Source organism: Mobula hypostoma, chromosome 6, assembly GCF_963921235.1.
Source record: "Mobula hypostoma chromosome 6, sMobHyp1.1, whole genome shotgun sequence".
NCBI lineage: Eukaryota > Metazoa > Chordata > Chondrichthyes > Myliobatiformes > Myliobatidae > Mobula > Mobula hypostoma.
In genome coordinates this window covers 175,057,354-175,072,057 of record NC_086102.1, presented here as the reverse complement: position 1 = coordinate 175,072,057, position 14,704 = coordinate 175,057,354, and the positions used below count along the sequence as shown (strand labels likewise).

At 45.3% G+C, this 14,704-nt stretch overlaps 1 protein-coding gene across 1 annotated transcript in view; it reads left to right on the top strand.

The window, feature by feature from the left end:
• LOC134348621 (activin receptor type-1-like) overlaps window positions 1-14,704 on the top strand; it is a 111,313-nt gene that overhangs the window by 33,341 nt on the left and 63,268 nt on the right. The window contains exon 3 of the mRNA XM_063052286.1: window positions 6,882-7,145. Coding sequence (XP_062908356.1) covers window positions 6,882-7,145 — 264 coding nt within the window. The remainder of the gene's footprint in view (window positions 1-6,881; window positions 7,146-14,704) is intronic.

Below are 14,704 nucleotides of genomic sequence, written 5' to 3'. Positions count from 1 at the left end.
TCATCTTGCTTCCAGTCTTCAAGAATCTATTAAATTCTATAATTCAGAGCAAAAGTGTGGTGGGCAAGAATGCTTGCCAGCAGGCAGACTTTGGAGGAACACAAGTTTCTTGGAGGTTTGTAGGGCTGGAGGATTTTTTTTGGGGAGGAGAGGCAAGGCCGTGGGGAATTTTAAAAATGCTTGGCAAATTTTGAATCAGAAAGTTGCTTAATTAGAATGATCAGAGTTAGCAAGTTCAACAATGAAAAATGAATGGTACTGGGTGTGAATTTTGAAAAGAAAAGAATCTGTTTGACTGAATTTAGAAGGTAGAATATAGCAGTCAGTTAGAACTGTGTCTTGAATACTGGTGTCTAAAAAGAAATAAAGGCATGGATATGGGTTTTGACAGTGCAAGTGTCAAATCATTTGTGATGAATAAGGTGGGGTGTTTATGGGTTAATAAGCAAAAGTATCTTTAGTTAAAGGTGCAAGGACTTCATGGGAGACCCCTAACATCTCCTCTGTACCTACTTCTAAGCACCTTAAAACTGTGCCCTCTCATGTTAACCATTTTAGTCCTGGGAGAAGGCCTCTGACTATCCACACGATCAATGCCTTTCATCAGCTTGTACATCTCTATCAGGTCACCTCTCATTTCCTGTTGCTCCAAGGAGAAAAGGCCAAGTTCACTCAACCTGTTCTCATAAGGCATGCCCCCCAATCCAGGCAACATCCTTGTAAATCTTCTCTGCACCCCTTCTATAGTTTCCACATCCTTCCTGTAGTGAGATGACTGAGCACAGTACTCCAACTGGGGTCATCCTATATAGCAGTAACATTACCTCTCAGCTCTTGAACTCAATCCCATGGTTGATGAAGGCCAATACACCGTATGTCTTCTTAACCAAAGAGTCAACCTGCGCAGAAGCTTTGAGTGTCCTATGGACTTGGACCCCAAGATCACTCTGATCCTCCACACTGCTAAGAGTCTTACCATTAATACTATATTCTGCCATCATATTTGACCTACCAAAATGAACCACTTCACACTTATCTAGGTTGAACTCCATCTGCCACTTTTTCAGCTCAGTTTTGCATCCTATCAATGTCCCACTGTAACCTCTGACAGCCCTCCACACTATCCACAACACCCCCAACCTTTGTGTCATCAGCAAATTTACTAACCCATCCCTCCACTTCCTCATCCAGGTCATTTATAAAAATCACGAAGAGAAAGGGTCCCAGAACAGATCCCTGAGGCATACCACTGGTCACAGACCTCCATGCAGGATATGACCCATCTACAACCACTCTTTGCCTTCTGTGGGCAAGCCAGTTCTGAATCCAGAAAGCAAGATCCCATGCCTCCTTACTTTCTCAGTAAGCCTTGCATGGGATACCTTATCAAGTGCCTTGATGAAATCCATAGATGCTAGATCTACTGCTCTACCTTCACCAGTGTGTTTAGTCACATCCTCAAAAAATTCAATCAGGCTTGTAATCATGACCTGCCTTTGACAAAGCCATGTTGACTATACCTAATCATATTATGCCTCTCCAAATGTTCACAAATCCTGCCTCTCAGGATCTTCTCCATCAACTTACCAACCACTGAAGTCAGACTCACTGGTCTATCTCTACTCCCTTTGTTGAATAAGGGAACATCATCTGCAATCCTCCAATCCACCAGAACCTCTCCCATCCCCATTGGTGATGCAAAGATAGTTGCCAGAGACTCAGCAATCTCCTCCCTCACCTCCCACAGTAGCTTGGGGTATATCTCATACGGTCCTGGTGACTTATCCAACTTGATGCTTTCCAAAAGCTCCAGCGTATCCTCTTTCTTAATGTCTATATGTTCAGCCTTTTCAGTCCGCTTTAAATCATCCCTACAATCGCCAATGTCCTTTTCCATAGTGAATACTGAAGCAAAGTATTCATTAAGTACCTCTGCTACTTCCTGTTCCATACACACTTTTCCACTGTCACACTTGATTGGTCCTATTCTCTGAAGTCTTATCCTCTTGCTCTTCACGTACTTGTAGAATGCCTTGGGGTTTTTGCCAAGGCCTTCTCATGGCCCCTTCTGTCTCACCTAATTTCATTCTTTAGCTCCTTCCTGCTAGTCCAGATCTCTATCATTACCTAGTTTTTTGAGCCTTTTGTAAGCTTTTCTTCTTGACTAGATTTTCAACTGCCTTGGTACACCACGGTTCCTGTACCCTACCATCCTTTCCCTGTCTCATTGGAACATACCCATGCAGAATGCCATGCAAATATCCCCTGAATATTTGCTACATTTCTGTTGTACATTTCTCTGAGGACATCTGCTCCCAATTTATGCTTCCAAGTTCCTGCCTGATGGCTTCATTTTTCCTCTTACTCCAATTAAACACTTCCCTAACTTGTCCGTTCCTATCCCTCTCCAATGCTATGGTGAAGGAGATAGAATTGTGATCACTGTCTCCAACATGCTCTCCCACTGAGAGACCCAACACCTGACCAGGTTCATTTCCCAATACCAGATCAAGTACAGTCTCTCCTCTTGTAGGCTTTTCTATATAGGTGTGTTCAGGAAGGTTTCTTGACACAATAACAAATTCCACCCCATCTAAAGCCCTTGCTGTTGGGAGATGCCAATTCATATTGGGGAAATTAAAATCTCCCATCACAGCAACCCTGCTATTATTGCACCGTTCCAGAATCTGTCTCCCTATCTGCTCCTTGATGTCCCTGTTACTATTGGGTGGTCTATATTTAAAAAAAAAATACCAGTAGAGTTATTGACCCCTTCCTATTTCTAACTTCCACCCACAGAGACTCAATAGACAATCCTTCCATGACTTCCTCCTTTTCTGCAGCCGTGGCACTATCTCTGATCAGCAGTGCCATGACCCCACCTCTTTTGCCTCCCTCTCTGTCCTTTCTGAAACACCTAAAGCCCGGCACTCGAAGTAACCATTCCTGCCCCCGAGCCATCCACGTCTCTGTGATGGCTACAACATCATAGCTCCAAGTACTGATCCACGCTCTAAGCTCATCTGCTTTGTTTTGATACTCCTTGCATTAAAATAGACACATCTGAAACCATCAGTATGAGCGTATCCCTTCTCTATCACCTGCCTATCGTCCCTCTCACACTGCCTACAAGCTTCCTCTATTTGTGAGCCAACCGCTCCTTCCTCCGTCTCTTTAGTTCAGTTCCCACCCCCCAGCAATTCTAGTTTAAACTCTCCAGTAGCCTTAGCAAACCTTCCTGCCATGATATTGATCCTTTTCTGATTCAAATGCAACACATCCTTATTGTACAGGTCACGCCTGCCCCAAAAGTGGTCCCAATGATCCAGAAATCTGATTCCCTGCCCTTGCTCTAATCCCTCAGCCACACATTTATACCCCACCTCACTGTGTTCCTATACTCACTATTGCGTTGCACAGGCAGTAATCCTGAGATTACTACCCTTATGGTCCTGCATCTTAGCTTCTTTCCTAACTCCCTGTGGTCTGTTTTCAGGGCCTCCTCTCTTTTCTTACCTATGACATTGGTACCAATATGTACCACAGCCTCTGGCTGTTCACCTTCCCACTTCAGGATATCGTGGATGTGATCAGAAATATCCCGGACCATGGCACCTAGGAGGCAAACTACCATCTGTGTTTCTTTCCTGTGTCCACAGAATCGCCTGTCTGATACCGTAACTATAGAGTCCCCTATCACTGCTGCCATCCTCTTCCTTTCCCTACCCTTCTGAGCCTCAGGGCCAGACTCTGTGCCAGAGGTGCGACCACTGTTGCTTCCCCCAGGTAGGCTGCCCCCCAAAGCAGTACTCAAACTGGAGTACTTATTGTTAAGGGGGACAGCCACAGAGGTACTCACTAGTATCTGACTCTTGCGCATCCCTCTCCCGACTGTTAGCCACTTAACTGTCTCCCGAGGCCCCAGTGTGACTATTTGCCTATAGCTCCTCTCTATCGTTCCCTCACTTTCCCTGACCATATGAAGGTCATCGAGCTGCATCTCCATTCAAAACCATTCCCTAAGGAGCTGCAGCTTGACACACCTGGCGCAGATGTGGCCGTCCGGTAGGCTGGGAGTCTCCCAGACATCCCACATCCGACACGCAGTACAGAACACCGGCATACATCACAGACATACTTCCTGTTTCTATTCTTCACAAATAACTTGCCTTGCCTTGACCCATTATCGCCGAAGCCCCGTTGAGCCAAAGCCCTTCTACTCTGACTTCCTCTCCTCTCGTGCCCACTCTGTAATGCTGTCTTCTTTTTAAATTCTTCCCGCTAGTCTAACTCGCTGACATCCACGTGCCTCTGCTGTCGTGCCTCGATCGAACTGCGGAAGAAAAAATGTTAATCCATAGATTTTTTTTTAGAATATAGCTTGGTTACCTTTTAAATTTTTTCCACTGTTGTAGACAATTTAAAATCTTTGTTTGCAGCAGCTTCATAGAACTCTGTCTCAAGTCCATTATTCAGGAGGGTGAACATTGTAAAATTTAGAAGTGGAAATCTTGAATTTGTATTAATCTAGTGTATTCATTCTGAGCATTCTGATGCAGGTTATACCCAATGAATTATTTTTTAAAGTGTTGCTAGTACGTTAAGTGTGAAACACAGCAAGTTACCACCCTGAACCTAATGACCAAATAATTTGTTTCTGTAACACAGCAAACCTCTGATAATGTGGCATGCATGGGACTTTGGTAGACTGGTAGATTTTCTGAATTATTGGATTTTTAAAAAAAAAATGTTATTTCAATCTTTTAATTTACCTTTCTTGTAGATCAGGTGAGAGGAAAGGAATGGGGGGCTCACTGAGTGTGAAAGGAATGTGGGAACAGGGTTACACTAAGTGGAAATGAATTTTACAATCCTACAGGTGAGCTTGATGCTAGAGCAGGACTTTTGAATGGTTGGATGGTGATTATCAGTTTTACATTATTTATTTGAGGGATAAATGTTGGCCAAGGATAACTCTCCTGTCCTTCAAATTACCACACAGGTATCTTTCAAGCACCTGAGAAGAAGCAGGTGCTAATTTAAGCACATTTTTCCCTCCCCCCCCCCCTCTGCATTCTGCAGGGATCGCTCCCTACGCAACTCCCTTGTCCATTTGTCCCCCCCATCCCTCCCCACTGATCTCCCTCCTGGCACTTATCCGTGTAAGCGGAACAAGTGCTACACATGCCCTTACACTTCCTCCCTTACCACCATTCAGGGCCCCAAACAGTTCTTCCAGGTGAGGCAACACTTCACCTGTGAGTCGGCTGGGGTGATATACTGCGTCCGGTGCTCCCGATGTGGCCTTTTATATATGTTGGCGAGACCCGACGCAGACTGGGAGACCGCTTTGCTGAACATCTACGCTCTGTCCGCCAGAGAAAGCAGGATCTCCCAGTGACCACACATTTTAATTCCACATCCCATTCCCATTCTGACATGTCTATCCACGGCCTCCTCTACTGTAAAGATGAAACCACACTCAGGTTGGAGGAACAACACCTTATATTCCGTCTGGGTAGCCTCCAACCTGATGGCATGAACATTGACTTCTCTAACTTCCGCTAATGCCCCACCTCCCCCTCGTACCCCATCTGTTACTTATTTTTATACACACATTCTTTCACTCTCCTTTTTCTCCCTCTGTCCCTCTGAATATACCCCTTGCCCATCCTCTGGGTCCCCCGCCCCCCCCCGTCTTTCTTCCCGGACCTCCTGTCCCATGATCCTCTCGTATCCCTTTTGCCAATCACCTGTCCAGCTCTTGGCTCCATCCTTCCCCCTCCTGTCTTCTCCTATCATTTTGGATCTCCCCCTCCCCCTCCCACTTTCAAATCCCTTACTCACTCTTCCTTCAGTTAGTCCTGACGAAGGGTCTCAGCCTGAAACGTCGACTGCACCTCTTCCTAGAGATGCTGCCTGGCCTGCTGCGTTCACCAGCAACTTTTATGGGTGTTGCTAATTTAAATATTTCTTTCCCTAATGCCACTCTGCAGAACCTGACAAAATTTTTTGTTTTCAAATCTCTGGATGTGCAGCTTGAATAACTATCTATCATCTTGTAGGTAATGTATATGTTGCTACAGCATTCCCAGATAATTAGAATTGTACAAATGCAATGGGATGGGCATTGAGCTTGGGACAAAGGCAGTGTATCCGTCAGACTGAAGAAAGCTTTATTTCAGCTACAATATATCTGACCTCCGGGTGTTAAACACTGAAACTAGTTAGCTGATCTTCTGTTTCACTCTTAAACAAAGTTGCAGCATGAAAAGTTGGTCAAAAGGATGGCATGGTACTATAGTGGTTGGCACAATGCTTTATGGTTTCTGCATCCGGGGTTCAATTCCTCCTTCTGCCTGTAAGGAGTTTGTACGTTCACCCTGTGACCACATGGGTTTCCACTCACAGTCTAAAGACCTACAAGTTAGTAGGTTAATTGGTCATTGTAAATTGTCCCATGGTTAAATCAGGGGATTGCTGGGTGGCCCAGCTCGAAGAGCCAGAAGGGCCTTTTCCAAGCTGTATCTCAATAAATAAAATAAAATTAAAATCCATTAAGAATGAGTCATTTTTTTGAATTCATTTAAAGGTGTTAAAACATACCTTGATAGATAGTTAAAGATATCTAGAAGTGGGTTAATGTGCTAATTCTATGTTATTTTCACCCAAAGTGTAAAGCCTACTAGCACTTAATTTTTTATAATGTGGTTCTTTGGCGTTCTAGTGAAACAAGCAAACACCGAGTGGGGAAAATTTACTTTCCATAAATCTTGCATTTCTATTCTTGGATTACAGTACCTGTAAATTCTGCTGCAGTCTTACTTGACCACAGGTTTGAAATCTGCTGTTAGCTCAACTTGTCAACTTTTGTTTTGTAGATAAGAAGTCGAAGCTGAAGACCAGTCACTATAAATGTGTGTGTGAAGGGATGTCCTGCGGAGGAGAAGACCAGTGCGTTGGACAGCAGTGCTTTGCTTCACTGAGCATAAATGATGGGTACCCTGTTTATCAAAAAGGTTGCTTCGAAGTCTATGAGCAGAGTAAGCTGACGTGCAAAACTCCACCATCAGTAGATCAAACAGTTGTGTGTTGCCAGGGCTATTTGTGTAACATGAACATCACAGCTCAACTGCCATCAAAAGGTAAAACATTTTATGGAACCTTGCTGCATATTCAAAAAACTTAGTTCCTACTTGTTGTCATTTACTTGTGTTCCAATGCGCCAATTCCTAATCTGCACTCAGCTGTGCCAGGGATGTATATCTGCAAGGTATAGTTGCAGCTCAAGTGCATTGTCTTAAATTAACTGGCCTTAAAAGATGTATTTCTGTGCTATTTGCAGACTATGCCAAGTTAACATGATTTATTATTTCTCCAAGTTTCAACAGCTTACATTAGCAAAACGTGGAATACCATTATTTTTTTAAATTGCATATTATGTTCATATATATCCATGTTTGCTATCCTCTGGACTAATGTTCAATTTGGCCAATCCTGCTCTGTGACTGTAGTCTTGTCTGCCTTATTTTGTTTTTAAGCTATAATTATATTAATTAAACTCTATTTACATCCAAAAATGGCGGTAATATTATTTTGTATTATGATGCTTAGCAGAGTAGCTGGAAATTAAAAGTTTTAAGTGAGAGCAGAATGTTCTTCACTCTATTCTTTTTATCAGTTTGCCTTGTATAGACAACCACTATAGGTTCTGTTAGATATGGTTAGAGTTAAACTTCATCCATTGTCTGGCTGTTGGTCACTACTGCAGAGGAATGATGCTCAGAGAAGTTATTCCTATTAGTTCTGTGGATCATTTTCTGTTTCCATACTTGTGTCTGTGCTATGGTAGTGAGCAAATGCCTAGGCTGACACAGTACTGTAACAGTTAGTGCAACACTGTATAATGCCAGTGATCACCATTCTGGATACAATTGCAGCCACTGCTTGTAAGGAGTTTGTATGTTCTTCTCGTGACCTTGTGGCTTTTCTCTGGGTGGTCTGGTTTCTTCCCACATACCAAAGAAGCACGGTGAGGGTTAGTGAGCTGTGGGCAAGCTGTGTTGGCAGCAGAGTGCGGTGACTCTTGCAGGCTGCTCCGCACAACCCTCTCTGATCGTGTTTGACGCTGTTACGTACCCTGTAACTGAGTTGCCAAACCAGCAGAAATGGACCACTCAGTTGGAGTCTGGATTACTGGAACTAAGAAAGTTTTATTCAAGAAATAGGCAACACAGTACTCTAATCAAAAGGATATAAATGCAACAGTTTAGCAATGATAAAACACACATTTACACAGAACTAGGATAATAGGATCAATCAAGCTCTATCGCAGTCTAGGGGTAAATGATCAGTTTCAAGTGACGCAAAGTTCAGTTCAATTTAGTTCAGTTCAGTTTGCAGTAATTGCTGTTGTGCCGTTGGGCGGGGAGGAGAGAGAGAGAACGAATGAATATGCAAATCGGATTCCAAACAGACCTTCGATATTCCTCGCAGTTAGCTTTCGGGCGAGCCCTTTGTAATGACTTCTGAGGTCACCGACTGTGAGCCCTCCGTTCCAGATATGATCGTTCTTCTGCGGTGAACCTGGCACCCAGGTGAGGGCGGACACACACACCAGGTTCCTGCCCGACCGTATCTTTCCACCCTGTGCGTCTATGGCTGGTCCCGCGACCAGACCTCCAAAAACTCCCACCAACTTGTGGGGGGGAGGGCACACCGCTTCCAGGGTCTTGTTACCTCGTGGTGTCCTTAGCGAACCTGTCCCTTTTTATCCCCCTGCTTGGGGTATCCCCTGTCCATCAGACTTCAAACAGTTCAGGGTTCAAAGCCACCGGTCTCTGACAATACTCGGAACCGTGTCTCCTTTCAGTAATCTCTCTCGTCTCTCTCTTATTAGCACCTTGCATGTTCCCCCATTGTCCTCTTATCGGCATCAATCTTCTGATAACTGGTTCTTTTGTCACATCCCTACCCTTCAAAGGAATTTTACCGGGGTAAAAATTATAGGCAGGAATACATTCTTAGATACACACAAATATACATGTTCATCAGCTATTTGGCTAATACAGAGAATTTTAAGTTGTCAACGCCTGACAGACAGTCAGCAATCACATTTTCCGTTCCTTTTATATGTGTTATTGTAATAATCCTCTAAGACCAGGCTCCAACTTAGCAAACTTCATAGTGGCTGAAAACACTAATGATTTGTGATCAGTGTAACTTCTCAGTGGTTTTTGCCCCGGACGCAGATAACAAGGGTTGTCCCATACCAACTTAGCATTCTTTGGCAAGGGCTTAGTAAGAGGGTGGGTACTATCCGCAAAGTTGTTTTTTTTTCTCTCTGCAAAACTTTCGATAGTACCCCACCATCTCTAAGAACCTTCTCAGGGCTCTCTTGTCTGTCGGGGTGGGGACTTCAGAGATAGCCCACACCTTAGCTTGCATCGGAGCCAGCTGCCCCTGTCCTACCAGAAATCCCAGATAAGTGACCTTCGCGCGGCTAAACTCACTTTTTGCGAGGTTCACTGTCAGGCTGGCTTCAGACAGCCATGTAAACAGCTCCTCTACTGCCATAATGTGCTCCTCCCACGTGTCACTCCAGACCACTATATCGCCAATATACACTTCTGTGCTCTTTAGCCCGTTTGTCACTGAATTAATCATTCTATAGGGTGTTGCTCACTAGGCTGGTCTGAGGTGACCACAACATCATGCACCGTACCTCTGCATCGCCTCGGGACATCGGGACATACATCTGCGTGCCGGTTAATTAGCTTTATCAATGGCCCCCTTTGTTTGGGGGTTAAGGGAGAGAACTCATCAGCAAAGTCGGTCAACACAATAGGGTTCTCCCATCTGGTCAGCACTACACTTTTCAAAATGGGTTTTCCCCTTATCAGGTGGCACCCTAGCCTCATTAATTTTCATGATATCACAGCTAGATCTGTTTTCTGATTGTGGTGGGCTTTTAACATGTTAATAGCCTCTAACGGTGTTAACTCACGTCTGCAATAGTCAATAACATCCTTCCTCCTGTGCGGCCAGTAAGACTCTTTCATGATTCCGCTGACTGTTTCCCTCCCCCCAAAATGTCCACCGAGGGGTATCTTGTGGGCCAGGTTAAGAATCTCATCCCCATAAATTTGTGGTACCATTCCCCATTCCTCATCTGCGGGCACGGTACTTGGTCTCCCTTTCTCCCTCAGCACTCCCTCCTCCACACAATAGCCTACTGGCTCCCTTTTTAATTCTGCTTCAGAGAGAGCTGTCTCCGCCGAAACCATCAGCTCCTCATCTCGCTCCTGTGTCTGTACAGAGTCCTTCCTTGCTAATGCTAAGTCAGCCTCAACTCCTTCACTTCCTCCTGTTTCACTACGCGCCTTCTTTTCACTTTCTACCTCGCCCTGGTACAAGGTTGGTAGAAACGTCTCAGCTAAATTTACTTCGGCAGCCTTTCTGGACATACGCTGAGTCACTGCGCAACCGGGATGAACCTGTGAGTCCATGGGCGGGCCCTCAATGCTGGCAGGCTGACCTGACCTGCTGAATACACTTCCCCACCGGCGAGGTCATTACCGAGCAAGATCTCCACGCCTTTCATCGGTAGTTCGAGCCTACCCCTATCCTGACCGGTCCAGAGACCCAAGTCGCTTTGTAGGTGTATCTGGTGCAAAGGCACTGCTTCAGTCCCTTGCCCAATGCCTTTGACCCTGACTTCCCCAGTCTGGGTCTCTGAACTAAACTCTAACACACTCTTTAATATTAATGACTGACATGCTCCAGTGTCTCTCCAGATCCGTACTGGAACTGGGTTTAACCTCTCCTTCACCGACACCAATCCGACCGAGATAAACCTCTTGCGCCCTTCCTGAACTTCATCAGACCTCTCCTTCCCCAGCGGTTTGTTTACCAACTCAATACAGCCAGTCGGAACCGCCGTTTTGCCTTTTCCCGTCTCCTTTGGGGCAAAGCACCTGGATGCAAAGTGACCGGCTTTCCCACAATTATAGCATACGGCCCCAGGAGACTTCCTACCAGACTGCTCCCGGTCTACCTTATCCTTTTCACTAGTCCCCAGCTTACTTTCTGGCTTTTCTGGCGGACTCTCCCCGCCGTCCCGACTACCCTTCTGGTAGCCTTTACTCGGGGCAAACTTCATTTTATGTGTCAACGCGTACTCATCCGCTAACTTAGCAGTTGCGGCTAAAGTGTCTGCCTCTTTCTCATCGAGGTAGGGTCTCATACCATCAGGGACACAACCTTAATCAGGATCAGCTGTAGCAGTCTGTCATAATCCCCATCTACCCCCTTCGAGGCGCACCAACGCTCACAATATGTCTGCATCTCACGGGCAAACTCTAAATTCGTGTGGTCCCGCTGCTTCCTCGCATTCCGGAACCTCTGCCGGTATGCCTCCGGGACCAACTCATAAATCCTGAGGATGGCCTCTTTCACCACCTCATACCTCTGGGCATCTTCCGCGGACAAAGCCGAGTAAGCTTGTTGGCCTTTTCCTTTAAGTTCCTTTCTGAAGCAAAACAGCCCACTTATCCCTCAGCCAGTCCTGATTTGCAGCAACTTTTTCGAAATGGAGAAAGTACCGATCCACATCGGTATCGTCAAATGGGGGAACCAGCCTAACCTCCTGGGTCGCCCGGAACCCTCCACCTTGGTTCGGCATGGGCCCCTGCTCTGCCCTTATCTTTAACCTCTCCAGCTCGAATTCCCTTTCCCTCTGTTTCTCTTCTCGCTCCAACTGCCTCTCTTCTCGCTCCAACTCCCTTTCTTTCTCTTCTCGCTCCCATTGCCTCTCTCTTTCTTACGGTTCTAACTGTTTCTCTTCGTGTTCTAGCTGTCTTACCTGGAACTCGTGCTCGAGTCTCAGTTTTTCAAGCTGCACCTGTAATGCGTCTCCTCCAGGTGTTCCAATAGATATCACCTCCAGCTCCCCTTGGGGAAACACACCTTTAGATACATAGTGCTCTACGATAGCTCTGTGTATCTCCTCTCTCCTCATTGTTGACTTCCCCTTAACAAGATTCAACCGTTTGGCCACAGCTGCCAATTCCGCTTTCCTGGCATCCTCTAATGCCTCCAAGGTCGGCGCCTTTAGAAATTCCTCAATCTCCATTTCTGCTGTTTGCCTTTTCCTTCTTTCGGGAATTTTAACCCAATCAATTTACCCTGTCCCAAATTTAGCGTTCAAAATCCCGGACGAGCCCCCACTTATGTTACGTACCCAGTAACTGGGTTGCCAAACCAGCAGAAATGGACCACTCAGTTGGAGTCTGGATTACTGGAACTAAGAAAGTTTTATTAAAGAAATAGGCAACACAGTACTCTAATCAATAGGATATAAATGCAACAGTTTAGCAATGATAAAACACACATTTACACAGAACTAGGATAATAGGATCAATCAAGCTCTATCGCAGTCTAGGGATAAATGATCAGTTTCAAGTGACGCAAAGTTCAGTTCAATTTAGTTCAGTTCGCAGTAATCGCTGTTGTGCCGTTGGGCAGGGAGAAGAGAGGAAGAATGAATGAATATGCAAATCGGATTCCAAACAGACCTTCGATATTCCTCGCAGTTAGCTTTCGGGCGAGCCCCTTGTAATGACTTCTGAGGTCACCGACTGTGACCCCTCCATTCCAGATACGATTGTTCTTCTGCGGTGAACCCGGCACCCAGGCAAGGGCAGACACACACACCAGGTTCCCGCCCGACCATATCTTTCCACCCTGTGCGTCTATGGCTGGTCCCGCGACCAGACCTCCAAAAACTCCCACCAACTTGTGGGGGGGGGGGGTGGCACACCGCTTCCAGGGTCTCGTTACCTCGTGGTGTCGTATGTCTGTTGCCTTAGCGAACCTGTCCCTTTTTATCGCCCTGCTGGGGTATCGCCTGTCCATCAGACTTCAAACAGTTCAGGGTTCAAAGCCACCGGTCTCTGACAATACTCGGAACTGTGTCTCCTTTCGGTAATCTCTCTCGTCTCTCTCTTATTAGCACCTTGCATGTTCCCCCATTGTCCTCTTATCGGTATCAATCTTCTGATAACTGGTTCTTTTGTCACAACGCAAACAGCTTGTAGGTTTCCATGTGCATGTGACAAATAATAAATCTAACATTACCTAATTAATAAATCTCAGATCCAAGCCATGCGACTATACCTGAGTCCTAAATGCTTGTTGCCTCTGAGTCTCAGCAGTTGCATCAATCTTCTGGTAAGATGGCGGCATACTCGGTTGCAGCGGTCTCTCCGGGTCCAACCAATGGTGTGATTGTTCGTCCTTTATCTCTTTTTATTTACAATCACAAGATGCTGCTGGATATCAAGTACTGCAGGTCTATCCCACCAATGAATTGCTGGACAGTGGCGGAGCTGGTCTTGTTGTGTACTGTGTCGTCACCTGCAACAGCATTCGGGAAAGAGGGCATCAGAGGCGATGTGCAGTTCAACAAACAGTGCAAATGATTGTCTTGGATATTTTTCTTCTGATCATAAGGTGCTTGTTGGACATGGGTAATGTAGAATATGGCAACCGTGCTTCACTGGTTTATTGGTAAGATTGACCGTGTGGGAATGTTGTTGTTGTGTGGACCAGGCCCTCATGCCACTGTGTCACCTGTTGCAGCTGCTTGACGGAGGCGATGCTGAAGCCGGTAAGGGAGAGAACAGAGGTGTAGCCCTAGTGGCTGTACTGAAGCCTGTGCTGGGTTGGGGGCTGGCTGGCTGGCTGCTGTTGTTGCTGTTGTCACTGCTGCCCTCCAGTGTTCGCTCAGTGGAACACAAGCTGGATTGCATCTGTCTTTGGCTGCACTAGTGCATGATGAGATACTGCTACGTGCTTGTTCTTCCAGAAACGTGGCTTCAGGATAGCATTCCATGCCCCATCAATCTACAGGCCATGCCACTCAGGAACTTGGGTTATATTATTTTTTTGTGACTGCTTTTTCAGCTGAAGCAATTGTTTGTGCTTTATGCTGTGTGTCACTGATGGGTACTTTTTTTTGCACTTTAGTCCTGGAGGTACGCTGTTCATTTAGCTGTGTAGGGTTGAATGACAATTAGATTTGAATTTGACCTTGAATTAAACTTGAATTTGATCAAGCTACTTATATCTGACATTCTTTACAGATGTGCACTTGCATTGTCACCTTTTTGACAATTAACTATTTTTATTAGAACACTTAAAGGGGAACTTCAAATGATAATTTAACTGAATCTGAGGGAGGAACACTAGGTTGTGGATGTGGAAGACTGTGTCCTTGAAGAAATTTCACAAAACAAAATGATTGTGGAGGCAGTGGCGAATGTAACTCAGAGTCTGGAAACACATGGGAAGAACTTGGTAGGTAATAACATCTGGACAGCAGTGAAATGGATAAAGTGATCTTTACAGTGGATAAAAGTCTGGTGAGCAGAGCATGGGAACTATAAAAGTCCACAGGTGGAAAATGTGGATAATATTTTTTAGCCACAGGTGGTTTAAGAAAACTTTAACTTGGGGTATTATGCACAAGCTGGCTAAAGGGAGAGAGGGATCAATTGGTAGCAATGATTATGTGTTTACATTTAAGGGAGGGGCTTTCATCTTTGTAATGCTTATGAAATCAACAATTTCTCAAATCCAACTAGAGGGCAAGATGTAGTACTGTACAAAAGGCTTGGGCACATATAAAAGGGGTGATTGATAA